This window comes from Gymnoscopelus braueri, assembly GCF_963280865.1.
Source record: "Gymnoscopelus braueri genome assembly, chromosome: 10".
Classification (NCBI taxonomy): Eukaryota; Metazoa; Chordata; class Actinopteri; order Myctophiformes; family Myctophidae; genus Gymnoscopelus; species Gymnoscopelus braueri.
The window spans coordinates 55,573,101-55,591,640 of NC_137611.1; the positions used below are offsets into that span (position 1 = coordinate 55,573,101).

The following is an 18,540-nucleotide window of genomic DNA, read 5'->3' on the forward strand; positions in this document are numbered from 1 at the left end:
TAAATTGATCTGTTGAAAATAGCAAATGTATTTTTGCTAAGAAAACTGACCCCAGTCTGTGTTTAACCAGTGTTGCCATGTTTGCTTATTATAAGCGACCTTGGGCTTCTTTTTCTGTAAAGTTGCTTGTAAAAATTGGTATTTTGATTCTAAAGTGTAGTTGCTTATTTAGGCTTGCTTCCACATTGTGTGCCAGGGAGCATTTTGTTGTTAGAATGTTTCAAACAAATATTCCAAATATTCCACATTTTATTCCAAGAGTTTATAAAGTGCGCATGCAGCTGTTTCTGTTGGGCTTGGTTTCCCAGACCTGGTTGCTTATTTCTCTCACAGAATATGGCAACGCGTGTCACGTGTTCCTGTTCTGTATTTTATTGTGAAAGCGCAGACAGGAAGTGTAGTGTGTTGTCCTCGTGTTTAGTTTGATGCTTTGCTTTAACGTGTGTGTTGACAGGCTGCAGCCACAGACTGTAAAGACTTCTCATGGTGTTTTCACAGAGAAGAAACGGAGAAGACTAACTGCTTGCCTTCATCTCACGGAGTGTTTCATCAAAAGCTGCTGCTGCTCTTTAGGATTTTTAAAGTCAACAACAGAGTTGTAGCAGCGATGGAACTTGGTATGTGATTAAATATTCTCTTTGCTTTGATGAGGCAGTTTTTACCCCGTTTAGCTTATATAGCTGGTTAGCTCTGGTCCATAGCGTTAGAAGGAGTTCTCTTTAACGCTATACGTACCATTCTTTCCCCTTACACCCGCGGCACTGCAGGCTGCGCAGCCTCCCTTCTTTCGTAACAGTAAAACATACACTTTCGCTTCTCACCAAAACAAAGACGGTTTTATGGAGTTGAAAGCCTACTCTATTTAGTGGAAACTCTCTGAGCCCCCCACCTCACGTCTAAAATACACCTTTTGACCAGAAAAGAAAATATTTCACTGCAAGGAAAACATCTTTGTTTTGGTTGTTCCACTGCGCCCCCTACAGATCTGGTCAATGGAATTTCTCTATTGACCAGATTTTACCTTCCAGTGAAATATTTTCTTTTCTGGCCAAAAAGTGTATTTTAGACGTGAGGTGGGGGGCTCAGAGTGTTCCCACTCAATAGAGTAGGCTTTCAACTCCATAAAACCGTCTTTGTTTTGGTGAGTGGCGGAAGTGTATTTTTTATTTTGACTAAAGACGAGAGTCTGCGCAGCCTGTGGTGCGTGTGCAAAGGCTCTACATTCCAATAGCGTTAAGGAGAACTCCTTCTAACTCTATGGACCAGGGCTAATGGCTGGTTAGCTTTAACGCTACATAGAAACAATGGACCGTCGGACGTTAGGAAACCCTTGTCAGTCCGAGGCCTCTAGCACGGACGGGGTCCATTGTTCCCACCATGCACCCGTTATTTCCAAACCCCCCCAAATCGTCCGAAAAATGCCCCCCTTTTTTTTTGGACCGAAATACCCGTTAAGCTTGATTTATATTTTGTTGCGCTCCGTGCTGCACACTGGAAATTATCCGATCTGTAAGCTCACAGCGTGACTTGTTATGATCTAGCAACACAAATAAATAAAACATTTGATAAATGTTCTGAAGTAATGTAAAGTATACATGATTTGGTACATTATTATCAGACCTAAATGTATCCTTCAACTTCTTGTTTATGCCCACAATAAATGGATATTAACAGTTTTTTTTAGCAATTTGTTGCAATTGTAGAAATATTAGGCTTTAACAAATGTTCAAGCATGTTACTTAAGACCATTTTCCAATGTTTATTTTTTTTATTTATTTTTACGTTTTGGGGAAAATAGACAATTTTACATCAAGGTGCCCACTCTTCCTTAGAGCACACTCTTCCTGTTAGCCTTCTGGTCATGTCATTAGGTGAACATTCATGGTAAAAGCTCGCAGCTCCCAGCTTGTAGATCTGCTATTTTCAGCAAAGATATTTGGCCAAATATAGACCCTTGGGGAACCCTAGTCAATAAGCACAGTGCCCGCATTGTGAGCCTGTGGATCGGCTATTTTCACTGAATTTTTGCCCCAGATTAGGAATGGGTGGTTATCTGGTGTTGTTGTTGTAATACTCATGGTTGAAAGTAGGTCGCTACAATATGTACAGTTAATCATTATAATACCGTAATAATACATACGATTTATATAGCACCTTTACTGCTCAAAGTCTCTTTACAAAAAATCAACACAATAAAAAATAATTATTAGGAAAAACTAGTTGAAAGGTTAAAAGCTATAGAAGTAAACTTTACTTCCCAGTTTACCTTTTAAAAGGCAAAACAAAAAAGTGGGGGGGGGGGTAGGATTAGGTAGGGAATGCAAGTCTGAAAAGGTGGGTCTTGAGTGTGGTTTTAAACGTGGCGAGGGTGGGGGGCAGCTTTGATGTGAGCTGGGAGTGAGTTCACGAGGTAGGGGCGGCCGCCGAGAAGGCCCTGTCACCCCAGGTTGGTGTCTTTGTCCTGGGGATGTCTAGGAGGTTGGCATCACCAGTTGTTAGTGCCTAGTGCCTACATGAGGTCTTATTATGTTATTTGGTTGTTTGGGGCGTGCTATCTGTGCACACTTGATTAATGAGTTGTTTGCGTTGTCATATTGTAACCATATTCAAAAACATTATTTTTATTATTATTATTATTATTATTATTATTATAATACACAGACCAGTCAGATATGCACAACTTACATGTCCATTAATAGTTGTTTTAACCAGCTCAGTGGTCTTGTGGTTAGTGTCCCCACCCTGAGAGGTCAGGGTAGAAAGTACATTTCATTAGACATGATTAGAAGTAGAACATGCTTGAACATTTGCCAATTAAGGCCTAATATTTCTACAATTGCTACACATTACTACAAAATCTGTATAGCCAGTAATTATGGCCATAAACAAGAAGTTGAAGGGTAAATTTAGGTCTGATAATGATGTACCGTACTTGTTCAAATCATGTATACTGTACATAACTGAAAACCATTTTCCGAATTCTTTATTTGTTTTACATTTGGGGAAAACATAGCCAATTTAACATTTAGGTTTGATTGATTGATGTACTTTATTTAGTAAGACATGAGAACAACAGTACATGGAATGCAATACAAGGTCTACTAAACTGGAAGACTCAAAGCACTAAGCTTGTTTAAAATGAGATCCCCACCCACGCACACAAATCATGATGACATATAAGAGCCAGACAGGGGGGTTGGGGGGGGGGTGCAGGTTAAGAGGTGCCCACTCTTCCTTGGTACCCACTTTGTATCCATGTATAGCGTTCAAGGAGTGTACTTGTACATCAAGCTGCCTCACGCTACAGAAACAGGAGATAGGCTCCTGACCTATGGGCCACATGGCTACTTACTATAGAGCACCGAAGTCTGACATAATTTACACATCCTACCTGGGTCGCGGTTTTTCACCCCCTTTCTGAATTCCCATAGACGTGTTTAATATCGCGTCAAATAAGAACTGTGTTCCAAAAATAAACAAATGACCCCGGCGGTTTTACTCTTATGGATATGAACCATCAACTGACGGTGAGAAAACGCTAATGTTACTTACCACAAATTTGTTAAATTTACGCCAGAAACAGACTGTTTCAAATATGAGTGACTGACTATCATAAACGATACAGAGCCTCCTCCCTGACAATATCGCCGAGACAGTTTGTTTATTTTTGGACCACAATTCTTATATGAGACGATTCCAAGATGACCCAATGTTATTCTCCATAGAGAAAGGTAGGTGTGTGTGTGTGTGTGTGTGTGTGTGTGTGTGTGTGTGTGTGTGTGTGTGTGTGTGTGTGTGTGTGTGTGTGTGTGTGTGTGTGTGTGTGTGTGTGTGTGTGTGTGTGTGTGTGTGTGTGTGTGTGTGTGTGTGTGTGTGTGTGTGGAAAAGTTGTTTGAATTGGAAACATTAATGGTGTGGTCTGTTGTAAACCATATAGCCTCAGTCCGTGAATCAGCAAACACCATAATATCAGACAGTAGGCCTTCAGTGACATCACGCTGTCACCAGCCTGCAACTCTCTACAAAGTTGCAGTTTAGGTACCGTATTTCCTCTAATAGTGACCTCTATTCAATAAAAAAATCGGGCCTCTATTAAATGACCGGGGGCGTTGTTGAAAAAAGTCTGCTAATACAAGCCTTTTTTTTAAGTCTCAAGAGGGCGCTGTTTACTATGATACCCATAGAGTTATATGAAGATGCGTGACCCGCCCCTGACTTTATACTTCCTTATAGACGGTTTTCTTGTTTACAAACATTGAGACTGCATGACCCAAACCTGTTTTGGGGAGCGCTGTTTTTCATTCGACCTCCTTTTGTGTGTTGGCTGGTGAGACGCTCCTAGCGAGACATACTCCACCCGCAACGGTATTGTGCGCCGAGAACAGCTGACATACAAGCTCACATCGCGTCGTGGATGCAACCGTCGTGACCTTGTAGGTCTGCTGTTCTTGGCCGTTCTCAGCGCGCAACACGTTCGCACGGCGGAGCATAAATTAGGTTTGAGGGGATACAGCTGAGTGATCAAGCAGTCAAAGAAAATAAAACAAAACAAAGTGAAGGAAATCTACCCAACGGAGAGTAATGAAAAAGTTAAAATGACCAGTGACCACCTGTAAATGACACAAATATTGATTTATTCATTCTGATCTGTTTGAAAAATAGAAATATAGGCCTCTCTCTTATACATGCCTCCTTTCAATAAAAGCCCGGTACCCACTACAGTTGAAACAAATGCAAGCCCGGGTCACTATTAGAGGATTTACGGTAAATGGGTGGTTGAGCACCCCTCCTTTCTCCCTTTTGTTTATTCAGGGTGTTCCATGGTGACTTTTCAAATAATCGCAATAAAAAAGGCAGTAAGCCTTTTTTATTTATGAGATGCATCTCCTTGCTGATCACAAACTTTACAGCCAATTGCATCAAAACCATTTGTCACAAAAACAAAAGATACGTTGTCTGTTAGTAACTGTTTGTATTGCGTAGGGCTGTGTATTGCCACGAACCTGATGATAAGTGTTACCAAGTGGGATTGTAGATCGACATTAAAGTCAGTGAAAAACCTAGATGTCCTGCCCAATGTCTCTTCCCTTTAACGGCAGCGCTTGGGCCGCGACTCGTTGAACTTCCTGATGACTGTTCTGATGTCCCCTTTTTTGTCGGCCAGGCAGCTTATCAAGCTATTCGCAGAGTAGTTTCAGCTCTGTGTCGTTTCTTCCTTTAGCAGCCGTAAGACGTCTCACTCTGAAGTTTTTCGTCACTCATGTGACGAAGGACAGCCACTGCACGTTCTTTTACAGAGTGAGTCCACAGGACACATTCGAAGAGGCTGAAGGCCTTCGTAAGGAACTCCTTCAGGTGTGGTCTGATCACCACACTATCCTTCACCTCTTCATCTTCCTGCGTGTATTTAATGACCCTTGCCTCTTTAGGTTTTGTTCTTCTTGTCGTAACATCTGTGACCAAGGTGTCGTCCCAAGTCTAGGACTAACGTCTTCGTATTATCAACAAAATCTTTCTTAAGCAGTTTCGGGCGTCAGCTTTTCTACGTCTCCCTATGTTCTATTCTCCCGTCTTTGTCCGTCTTTCTTTGTATTAGCTTCTCAAGGTGATGTGACGCAGCAACTACATGTGTACCTGGCCTGCCACTGCCAACCAGAAGACAGTCAGCCTCTCTCCATGGCAACCCACACTCAACTGAGCTCTTCTCCCTTATATAGTCAATACAGACCCCACCCTTGGCTTTAATCAACCAACCCCAGTGCTGTAGTAATCCACCCAAGCTGCTCCCCATGTATCATTAATCAGCTCTTCAGGCACCACACCCACTAGGCTTCAAGGCAGCTTCCCCATAACAGCATCTGATAAACAACAGATAAACACAAGCATTAGATTCCATGTCACAGCAGAATGTGCACCTTCTGTGGGACTGAGAATCTAAAAGTTACAAGCACACAATACAGCATAAATACAATGAATTATACAGTGCTGTACTAGACAATTAGTCTGTCAGAGGCTACCTATTAGGTCTGTGTCTCAGAGGAGGGCTATGGACAGTTTAGAAACACGCCTACCAGTGACATAATTGGTAGGCAGGTTGGTCATTTCAAACATTGATATAACGACTCAGTATTCGTCAATCTTGACAAAATCATCCCACACTGCATTCCTATGTGAAGCTGCCATTTCCAAGTGGGCTTCCAAGCATGCACAAGCAGGACGTATACAGCAGGCGAGGCCGGCCGCGGGGACCCCTGGGGCGTCTCGTTCGATTAACCCGGGCGCAGCCACTGCTGAGTTGAGGGACAACCGGGCCGCAGGGCAGCACGACCAGCATAGATACGTAGCTGCTCGCAGGTTCATGTCAAGTTCCCCCACCCCCGACCCCATCAAGGTAACTTGACTTGCGGGTCGGGGACTCTGGTTTACTCAACTCCTGCGTGCCCCGACACTATGTGGTCTGCACCCATATAAGGTACTCTCCCGGCGTGGGCACTTGGCAGTGCCTGCACGCCCAACTCACACAAGTCTGCTGCGCCCTTTAAGACAAGCATATGCTACTGGCAGGATCAACCAGGTAGGCCTCCTGTTCCGCCGCGGACGTCGCGCCCAGCTGAGGCGCGCGCCGTGGGGTTGCCGGTCCACGGAGGCCGCCGAGGCCCCCCGTGAGGAGGGCGGCGGTGTCTCCCGGAGGCGCGCACTGCGTCGGTCACCACTTCTTCCTTTGCCCCTTAGCCGGACGAAAGCATGTTACAGGGGATCGGCGCCCGTGGCCCGTTACGCAGCTGTTTGGTCGGTCGCCGGAGTACGCGACGCAAGCAGGGTTTGAGAAACGGAGTCTCCGGAGCGGGCCTTTGCGCCCCCCGCGGCGTACGGATCTCCTCGCCGAGCCCCGTGATGGGGCTCGAGGCGAGGCCGGCAGCGGGGGCCCTCAGGCGGTCCGTGGCAAGGCAACTAGGGTAGACGGTGCGTCTCGGTCTCGCTAGGCCGGGGTCGGCCGCGGAGGAGTGCGGAGGACAGGCCACCGAGGCCTCTCCGCACGTGGTCCCTCCGCGCCTGGTCGGGCCCGCAGGCTGCAAGCAGCGTCCACCGAAGCACACAAGGTGCCGGCGGGGCCCTTGCAAGAGGCGGGCTACGAGTGCCTATCGGTCAGGGAAAAGTAGCCACGGCGGGCCCTGCATTTGGGCAGGCCTGCCGTCCGTGTCCCCAGCGTCCGCACGCTGGTCCTTATATCCGGTCTGGGAAAAGTTGCCGAGACTCCCGGGAGAGAATTTCAAAGGAGGGGGCCAGGGCAGAGCCCAGATCCTCGTGGGCTCCACGAGGACCTCCAGGGCGCCCGTCCGCCCGGCCGTGCCCGAGCGGAGGCCTCTCTCTTCCCATAAGCCCGCTGGGAAGAGGCCGATTTCATGGTTCTCTCCCCCCTCGCGGGGAGGGGGGAGAGGGACCCACGGCCACCACCACCGGGCGCCCCGCTCGGGCACCCGGGCCGCCCCGAGACGGAGCCTCGCCCCGGGCTTCGCGACGGCCAAGCTCCATAGGTACGTTCTGGAACAAGTCGGCGCCTCGCCCGGGAGACTTTTTCAAAGGAGGGAGGCAGGCACGAGCCAGACGCCTCCTGGGCTACGGGCAGGTGACAGGGAGGTATGACGCGGAGATCCAGGACAGGGGACCCCTCGCGGCCCCGACACTGCCCCAGGAACATGCCCCGGTTCCGGGCATGCTCCATAGCTACCCGCTGGCACCAGTGGCCACTCTCGTCGGGGGGTCCCGCGGCCTACGGACCGCAGGCACCTGGTGGTACAAGCGCTGCCGCAAAAGTTTTCATGCCCATTAGCAGGGTCTTATTTCCTCGCTGAACACTGTCTTCTTCACCCTATGGCCTGAGCCGGATGTCATTTCTCTTGGCTATGGTTTCGCTGGGTAGGGGACAGTGGGAATCTCGTTTGATTAACTCGGGCGCCCTAAGGCGTACGGATGTCCTCGCCGAGCCCCGTGATGGGGCTCGAGGCGAGGCCGGCCGCGGGGGCCCTCGAGCGGTCCGTTGCAACACAATGGGAATCTCGTTCGATTAACTCGGGCGCCCCGATCTCCTCGCCGAGCCCCGTGATGGGGCTCGAGGCGAGGCCGGCCGCGGGGACCCCTGGGGCGTCTCGTTCGATTAACCCGGGCGCAGCCACTGCTGAGTTGAGGGACAACCGGGCAGCACGACCAGCATAGATACGTAGCTGCTCGCAGGTTCATGTCAAGTTCCCCCACCCCCGACCCCATCAAGGTAACTTGACTTGCGGGTCGGGGACTCTGGTTTACTCAACTCCTGCGTGCCCCGACACTATGTGGTCTGCACCCATATAAGGTACTCTCCCGGCGTGGGCACTTGGCAGTGCCTGCACGCCCAACTCACACAAGTCTGCTGCGCCCTTTAAGACAAGCATATGCTACTGGCAGGATCAACCAGGTAGGCCTCCTGTTCCGCCGCGGACGTCGCGCCCAGCTGAGGCGCGCGCCGTGGGGTTGCCGGTCCGCGGAGGCCGCCGAGGCCCCCCGTGAGGAGGGCGGCGGTGTCTCCCGGAGGCGCGCACTGCGTCGGTCACCACTTCTTCCTTTGCCCCTTAGCCGGACGAAAGCATGTTACAGGGGATCGGCGCCCGTGGCCCGTTACGCAGCTGTTTGGTCGGTCGCCGGAGTACGCGACGCAAGCAGGGTTTGAGAAACGGAGTCTCCGGAGCGGGCCTTTGCGCCCCCCGCGGCGTACGGATCTCCTCGCCGAGCCCCGTGATGGGGCTCGAGGCGAGGCCGGCAGCGGGGGCCCTCAGGCGGTCCGTGGCAAGGCAACTAGGGTAGACGGTGCGTCTCGGTCTCGCTAGGCCGGGGTCGGCCGCGGAGGAGTGCGGAGGACAGGCCACCGAGGCCTCTCCGCACGTGGTCCCTCCGCGCCTGGTCGGGCCCGCAGGCTGCAAGCAGCGTCCACCGAAGCACACAAGGTGCCGGTGGGGCCCTTGCAAGAGGCGGGCTACGAGTGCCTATCGGTCAGGGAAAAGTAGCCACGGCGGGCCCTGCATTTGGGCAGGCCTGCCGTCCGTGTCCCCAGCGTCCGCACGCTGGTCCTTATATCCGGTCTGGGAAAAGTTGCCGAGACTCCCGGGAGAGAATTTCAAAGGAGGGGGCCAGGGCAGAGCCCAGATCCTCGTGGGCTCCACGAGGACCTCCAGGGCACCCGTCCGCCCGGCCGTGCCCGAGCGGCGGCCTCTCTCTTCCCATAAGCCCGCTGGGAAGAGGCCGATTTCATGGTTCTCTCCCCCCTCGCGGGGAGGGGGGAGAGGGACCCACGGCCACCACCACCGGGCGCCCCGCTCGGGCACCCGGGCCGCCCCGAGACGGAGCCTCGCCCCGGGCTTCGCGACGGCCAAGCTCCATAGGTACGTTCTGGAACAAGTCGGCGCCTCGCCCGGGAGACTTTTTCAAAGGAGGGAGGCAGGCACGAGCCAGACGCCTCCTGGGCTACGGGCAGGTGACAGGGAGGTACGACGCGGAGATCCAGGACAGGGGACCCCTCGCGGCCCCGACACTGCCCCAGGAACATGCCCCGGTTCCGGGCATGCTCCATAGCTACCCGCTGGCACCAGTGGCCACTCTCCCCCCACGCGAAATCTCACGCAGGGGAGAGGCCGTGAGCCTAGAGCTTCCTGGGAGCTCTGGACTCTGAAGAAATCCTGGCTTTTTTCCGAATCCTCCAGGGTTTGGGGCCTCTCGCGGCGCCGACACTGCCCCAGGAACATGCCCCGGTTCCGGGCATGCTCCATAGCTACCCGCTGGCACCAGTGGCCACTCTCCCCCCACGCAAAATCTCACGCAGGGGAGAGGCCGTGAGCCTAGAGCTTCCTGGGAGCTCTGGACTCAGAAGAAATCCTGGCTTTTTTCCGAATCCTCCAGGATTTTTTTTGAGAACCATGATTTTGGGGGTCTCCGCCGCCCCATCGCTACCCCAGGAAGGTGCCTCTTCCTGGGCATGGTTCCTACCTACGAGATGGTACATGTGGCCACTCTCCCCCCATGCGAAATTTCAAGCAGGGGAGAGGCCTGAAGCCTCTGGACTTAGAAATATTTTCAACTTTTTCCGAAAGCTCCAGGGTTTTTGGCCCTGTCAGGCATGGGGACGCCCCCGAATATGGTGGACCATGTCCGGACATGGTCCCTGTATACCCTATGGCACAAGTGGCCACTTTCCCCCCCATGAAAAATGTGTCGCATGGGAGGGGGGAAAAGCCATTGAGCTCCTGGGCTCTCCGGAGCGTTTTTGGGGTTTTTCGGACGCAGTTGCCCCGGGCGGCATTCGTGGGACCCGGGGGGGGGGGCACTGACGCGTGCGCACCCCCGCCCCGGATCCAACGAGCCCTCAGCCGGCCCCGGGCGACCCACGGCCCGGTCGGTACCGGCCGTTTTGGCCCGAAAAAGCGCAGATCGACAAGCCAGAAAAAAGTTAAGATTTTCGGCCGGGGGTCCTCCAGGGGGTCCCTGGGGACCTCTGGAGCCCATGCAGACACTTAGAAACATTTTCGATTTTTTTGGGAGAACCAGGTTTTTGGGCGGTCCGGGTCGCAATCGCTGCCCCAGGCAGGTGCCTCTGTCCTGGGCATAACTACCCGATGGCACGGGTCGGCCTTCCAGGCACCTCCAGGAAAATTCCTTGAGGCAGGAAGGCAGAGGCCCACCTGCTCGAGGGAGCCCTGGACTTAGAAACATTTTCATTTTTTTTTTGAGAACCAGGATTTTGGGCGGTCCGTGGCCCATCGCTGCCCCAGGAGGAGGCCTCTTCCTGGGCATGATCCCTACCTACGAGATGGCACCAGTCGGCCCTTCTCCCTGGCTCTCCCCTTCACACAGACAAGGGGCCAGGGAGCCCAGTGCCTCACGGCACAGTGCCGGGTGCACACTCGCCCGCTCTACCCGCCCCGGGAGCCACCGTCCCTGGGTAGGAGGTGGTCCATGGACCCCCGATGGGGACCAGGGACCGGGGACGGCGCCGCCTTGTGGACGCCGGCGGTATTGCGCCCCAAGACAACTGCCTTTTACAGGCTTGTGGATCTGCTCTTTTTCCAGCCGTTTTGAGCCCAGATTCCGGCTGTCGGACCCGCGGGGCGTCGGAACAGCGCCACGCAACCATTGCTGATGTCACTGGTAGGCAGGTTTCTGAACTGTCCACAGTCTTCTCTGAGACACAAAGTGAGTAGACAGAAATGGTGCCATCTTATAATAAGCATTAGTGAGGACCAATCGTATTCAGTGCCAAATGTCTGCAGTGCCATCAGTGTTTCAAAGAGGTGGGGTACTGGCTTCACAGAGGTGATGCTAACATATTGCTCTCCTGAGAGGCCAACTGAATTCTGCCAGTTAGTGCAGCGGATTAGCAATACAATTGTGCACTTTTGTAAGAAATGTGAAACTTTCAGCATAGTTAGTAAATACCATAATAGATATTTTCAGATGTAGAGGTAAGTCAGATTTGATCTCTGAAAGGTCAAATCTAAAATGGCTGCCAGTACACTAGGTCTAAATGTCAAACACAGATCATTTTGGAACTATTATAACTAAATACTGTAGAAAGACCTTTAAGGTGTTCTTTCCAACTAAGTTCGGGTTGCCCATTCATTTAATGATACTTTGGAGATTGCCATAACCCAAGGACATGCATTTAAATCAAGGTTAAATTACATCGTAATATGTATATTTTAGCTTGGACACTGATTATACCGCAATATAGAGGAACTTTACTTCCATTTTGTGACAATAGGAATAATACAAAACAAATTAATATAATAAACCCATGGTGGTAGTCTATTTTAATATGATATTAATAGTAAATTACAATAGAGCACCGAAGTCTGACGTAATTTACGCATCCTACCTGGTTCGCGGTTTTCCACCCCCATTCTGAATTCCCATAGACGTCTTTAATATCGCGTCAAATAAGAACCGTGTTCCAAAAATAAACAAATGATCCCGGCGGTTTCACTCATATGGATATGAAGCATCAACTGACGGTGAGAAAACGATAATGTTACTTCCGCCGAATTAGTTACATTTTCGCCAGAAACAGACACTATCAAATATAAGTGACTGACTATCATAAACGATACAGATCCTCCTCCCTGACAATATCGCCGGATTTTTGGACCACAATTCTAAAATGACCCATGTTATTCTCCATAGAGAAATTACTTTATGAACCAGGGGATGAACGATTGACGTCAGGACTTCTGTACTCTATAATTAAGGTTCAAGGTTGTTCTTTATTGTCACTTCTTGAGTACAGGAAAGAGAGAAAAACAAGACCTTTTTTGTTGTTGTTGATAATAATGATAATACAGCTTGAGTGCAGCTTTGGCACACTTTGGCACACGCATTGTCCAGTACACCCTTTTAAGAGTGGCCCAAAATGGTTGCCACAGCCATTGCCCAGCCCTAATCAGATAGCTCTGGCATCTCTGGTTCCAGGACCAATGCCTGGTTCCAACAGGCCTGGTAGCAGATGCCCTTGATGGGTCCTGCCTGCGTTAGAGGAATGATAATTCATCGTCAAGTAAAATGTTGTTATCGTGACAGCCATAGGTGCACCCACATTGTTGTACTCCTACAATAATAGACGGCCAACACTAGTGTGACCTTTTTGCCCTTGGACAAACCTGTTTGCTACACACTATTGCATTCAAGTCCTCCAAACAAGACCCCTCACTGATCGAATCAGGTCCTCCACTGTCTTACATCAGACTCTATTCTCTTCTGTGAAGAGATCCCCCATTTAACACACAGCACTGGGAGGACCAACATTAAATGGACCAGGTGCAGGATGTTCTGATTCTGAAACGCATACAAAACCAAAAAAAAGTTGTTGCTTTTTACCCCTTTTTCTCCCCAATTTAGTCATTATGTCAATTGATTCCTCCCCACACACATTTCTGTATTGTCACTGCTGTTGTATCCTACTGGATACCGGGAGCCGTAGAACCTTCATCCTACTCCTCCCGCCCAACACTGACAAGCGCCGCCTCAGCCCGTAGGATTACATGCAGTACCAATTACCCTCCCTGCCCGGCTTCCCTCCCCCGAACACGGGCCAATTGTGTTCGTGTTGCTTGACAAAGCCGGATGAGCCACAGTGGATTTGAACCTACAACCTCCGTGATGGTGGGCATTTAAAGTTGGGATGTACACAATAACTAGCTATGATGTTCTGTATTTTTTTATTTTTTTTATTTTTTATCACAAACCAAAAGCAGTATGGCTCCCTGGTCATCATCCGCTCCCAAAGACGTAGGTAGTTCTTGTCCTTAAACATAATGGACATTCAAATCTTAATGGCATCAAACTTCCTTTGTCAGCTCAGTGTTGATATGGTTTATGAAGTCTCGTGTGGGCAACAAGAGGAAGACGCAATTGATTATTATTGTTTTTTTCTTTTCTTTAACCCAGTAAGATTTGAAGCCAATTCTACAAGTCGACTTGTAGAATCATAATTGTCAAGGACTTCCAAAATGATATGTAAAATAGCAGATCTACAAGCTCGTAGCGTGGCACTCAGTGCCACGCTATGTGCTTGTAGATCTGCTATTTTTGAATAGCCAAAGTGTACAATAATGTTTTTTTTGCTCAAATCTAATAATGACAGATGCATTCCAGGTCTTAATGGGTTAAACAGTAATATTATAACCTTCAACAGGATTTAAGTGTGGCCCACTAAGTTAACTTGTGAGGATGGGGGAGAAATGATCCACGATTGTGCTGTGTGATGGATCCAATTGATTTGATGAATAGCTAAAGCTTCTGGCTTTTTGTGGAACAGCACTTTTAAGTCTTTGATGTGTATGTTTGTCTTTCAGAATAATAACTAGTGGAATTATATGTCCTTAAAATAGTGCTGGTGGTAGGTTACTAGTGTTGTACATGCTGTAGGCCACTGACCCTTGTGCATGACCATGCTCCACTTCGATGTGGCCAATTGAAATGGTCTTCATAGTTCACCAATTCGTCTGGGTCCTCTGGCCAGGACTCGGCCAGCCATGATTAAATAATGTTAAAGCATATCACACTGCCTTCGCTGTGGCATATTGTGTAGCACCCTCTCCTATTAGAAAACAGTAAAGACATCTCAATAAATAATTAACAATCTTTCAGACCCTTTGACATCATATTTGAATGACAGAGGTTTAGCAATGATTCAATGTTGCCTGCCTAATCCTCCCTTTATCAGGATAGATAAGCTCACACTCCTTAGTGGAAATGTCCATATCCCCATTGATCATGTAGGACATGTAGGTTGAGTCGACAATCTGAACGGATGTCATTTTTCTTTAGCGTGTCGGAGATCACCCCAATTAATTGGGCAAAGGCAGAGTCGTTACTGTAGGTTGGGTTTACATTTAACCCATTCCTTCTCATCAGGATGATTTGGGACTTGAATTTGGTGAATGGCCGCTCTTCTTTGGCTATATTATGAACTGTGTTAAATTAGATTATCATCTCTGCTTCCTCCCTTCGGATCGCCACTGCCAGATGACGAAAGGCTGTCGGAAGGGCGGCCACTTTTTCAATTCAGAACTGCTTGGTTCACACCAATGGCTTGTGGGTTTTGTCCTCTAGAGTCTAGAGTCCCGCATTCAGCTATAGTCCTGTAGCAGAGGCCCTCAGATTTTGAGATACCCCTACCCGAGTTAGAACAAAACACAACCATGTTTTTTCTTATCTTTAGGGTCTCCCATTAATGAAATGGATTGTTGTGAAATTTTATTTTGGGGCAAGTTAGAACTACCCCAATCTCTGAAAAAGGCAAATCCGAATAGGGCAAAGGTGACCAAATATGCTATAACTTGAGAATGCTCACTCTTAGGCTTCGTCCACACGTACACGGGTATTTTCATAAACGTAGCTTTTTATATGCGTTTTGGGGGGTTCGTCCACACGCAAACGCGTTTTTGGTCCATGTAAACGCATCTTTTTGAAAACTCCGGCCACAGTGTAGATTTCTAAAAACGGCGTTTATGCGTCGCCGTGTGGACGGCGTAAACGGAGTTTTTCACATTATAAGCATGCGCAGTTGAGAGTACTGTAATATAATATAATATGATATAATAATTAGCCTATAGCCTACATCATTTATTTAATATTCCTTTCCTCACTGTCATTGCATGTTGACCGCGCATACACTTGTCTTCCATTAATGGTAGGCTATGTTCTACATATAGGAACGAATTATATTCTGTAGGCCTATGAATAAACAAAATTGAGTTTGCACCGAAGAAACATTTTGCAAAATTAATGTTACTCTGTCAATCATAATTAACAATCAAATCAAACGTGTAGACTCGTCGCTCCAGTAAATTTCATACAATGACCTTTTCATGCTCCTCTTTTTAACCCAGCACCCCAACAAGTGTGCATTCAAATCTGCATTTTTATCATTTTAAAAAATCGCCATTTAATAGGCTACTGGGTTGTGGGACACAGGCACTCATTTATCAAATATTTCCAACATAATTACATAATTGGCCTACAAGCAATTAAAATCAAGCGATTTAAAAACAATCTAACATATTTACAATGTTATAAGTTAGATGCTTAATCATTCACCCATTTAAAAAGTGCCATAACAGTCATACAGATCTAAAGGATTTAGCTGGAATATTTTCATGGAGAGAGCGGTCTCTCAACTTGGGTAGCCTACAGTTATATATAACCGACATAAGCGCAGGAGCTCTTCTTCACCTTGTGTGTTTTTGATCACAGGACTTCAGCAGGAGATTGGAGATGGGTAACTCCCACCAAACACCAGCCATTATCCATTAATGTTTAAGCATTCATTAATCACTCACTCCATAAATGTTCAGATTGTGACATTCTGACCAGGGCAGGCTATCCCTCATGAATGTGCATGGTGCATGGTGTCATGGGCTTTTTATTTGCAAAACAGCAGCAGTCAGGTCTCCACAGAGCGCACATTGCGCACTGCTCTATTAATGGGTTAAATTAAAATACAAACCTAATCCATTCGGTACGATGTGATGGTATCATTCTTGACAAAGAAAGTTTATACCGTGACCGTCACAGAATATGGTAATCCCACTGGCAAACCCTGTAGGACTATAATAAAAAATCAATAAGGTAGGAAGGTTTGCGCTCTGACAGAAAAGGCTTTACCAAAAGTTACAGCCAGGTGCGAGATGTCAGCAATGACGTCGAGAAACAATAGAATATTTTTTTGCATCCAAAGAGCCACAACATATTTTTGTCAATGTGTGCATCTTCTCGTAGGCTAATTCAATAATCACCATTTAATAGTGAGTGTAGTAAAAGTTTCAGGACAGTTTGTGCTCCGGTGGAGAGCTGCGCATTGGGCAGGAGCCAGCTGGTGATGCTGACGTCGTTCTGAAGTAGATAGTCTATCTATGGTTTGTCTGTAAAACATCTATACAGTAGGCAAGGCTATTTAACCTATAGGCTACTTTGTTTGATGGGAAAGCATTGCGATGGAGAAATCACATCCAATATAAACTAAAACAACTGGATGTGAATCACCCATGTTACCTCGTAACCTCGCTGCCTCTGTGATCGCCGACGGTCTATTTGAAGAAATAATCCACCGTTTACTTTGAGTTGAGGACATGAAGAATGCAGGCCTACGTTTTCAATCACACTAGTTTGGCTGAATATCCACAACATGTCATGTTATGGTTTAATTAACTTTAAGGGGAGCTGGTCACCTTGCGCTGGAGTGACTGTGACAGCCTCAAATTACTAATGCGTGCCTCGGATGAATTTGTATTTCGAGCCCACAAAATACTAATTTGAGGCCACAAGATAGTTAGGACGAGTTTACTTAACTTGTACTTAAGTACAGTGCTTGAGTAAATGTACTCAGGCCATGTTTTTAGAGACATTTTTACTTGGATTATGCAACATAATAGCCTATATGTGCATTCATCATATTCTTTATTGTGGTGGAGAAATGTTTGCTATTCAAGGATTATTATTATTATAATAATATTATTAACATTATTCGTTGCGCACTGGTCCAATACAATATAAACCAATGCGCTGTTGGTTATATCTATACACACCCACAGCCTGGCACACAACATTCTATCTTCTAATTCTCCAGGAATGTCTGTGATTATAATTTTCCTATTATCAGCAGATGTGAGAGTGTCAATTCCTTGTGTCTATTGTGTTTATATAAGATGATAGTCTATTCAAAGAAGACAATTTGTGCCGCGTGATGCCATTCGCTCCAAATGACACACCTCAGTTGTATTCATGGATTAGGCCTACATAGGAAATAATGAACTGATTACAATAATATACAATTCTCTCAAATCAGTAACAGGTAGGTGATACGTATGTCCATCAAATATGGTTTTATTGAAAGGCAATCCAAGGTTAGAGCTTGGAAACCAACCTTCAGAGAATGTCTGACGGCTTGGATCGCCTCAGTGCAGCTGCAGAGTTCATCTTGGAATTTGTCATTACAATTTTACTGTAATCCACAAAAGTGTGACTGTTAATTCCTTGTGTCAATACATTGTTTTTATCACCGGTGTTATATCTTATATTTAGCTTTTATGAAATGTCTGAGATCATTGTTTTTTTTTTGGAAGATTGGAAATGTACCTATTCTATTGCTAGTTTGGCCACAAAATAGGCTATCAGCACGTCACACAGCTTGTACACACACACACACACACACACACACACACACACACACACACACACACACACACACACACACACACACACACACACACAATGTATCTATCTATCTATCTATCTATAAATCAATCTATAAATCAATCTATAAATCAATCTATAAATCAATCTATAAATCAATCTATAAATCTATCTAAATATCTTTCTATTCATCTGGCATCTATCATCTAAAGACCGCTGACTGCTCTGTCTGTAGCCATAATGCTTTAGCTATGATGTCAGCTGACAGTAGCCTATATATAGCCTAATATAGTACATAGTATCTGATTATTAGGCAGTGCGTTTGGCGTGTGCGTAAATATGAATCTGGCAGCTAGGGGATAGGGATAATACATTAATTGACGTTCATTATACCATATAGATATAGGTGTTTTGATAACATTTTTTTTATTTTTTATTATTATTTATTCACCTGGGGGGGGGGGGGTACGTGTGGTAATAACGCCTGGGTTAACTGCGTGCGTGCGTGCGTGTGTGTTACGGCCGCGGACTTTTGATAGGCAGGCAGGCAGGCGGAGACACAGACAGACAGACAGACGGCTGTGGGCGCACCGCTGGAGCGCACTCAAGCATTGGTTTGTATTGGACTAGGCAACGAATAATAATATAATAATAATAATCCTACACTTTGCAGATATAAATTATTATATTATAAACTATACATCAACCACTTCAGCCATATTTTATAGATAACAGATCTACAAGCTCACAATGGGAGCTTAAATGGGTATTTTCAAAAATTGTATTACTTTTATGGGGCGGGATGGAGGGGTTAATGGGGGGGGGGGG

General features: G+C 47.3%; 1 protein-coding gene across 2 annotated transcripts in view; it reads left to right on the forward strand.

The window, feature by feature from the left end:
- Positions 1-454: 454 nt before the first annotated feature.
- The window catches only part of LOC308094152 (uncharacterized protein), a 337,907-nt gene continuing 319,821 nt past the window's right edge, over positions 455-18,540 (forward strand). For both annotated transcript variants that reach the window (XR_013933923.1, XM_080440637.1), the window contains exon 1: positions 455-617. Coding sequence is in view for 1 of the 2 variants with exons in the window: in XM_080440637.1 (XP_080296763.1) it covers positions 608-617 (10 nt within the window). In the remaining variant the exon portion in view is untranslated. The remainder of the gene's footprint in view (positions 618-18,540) is intronic.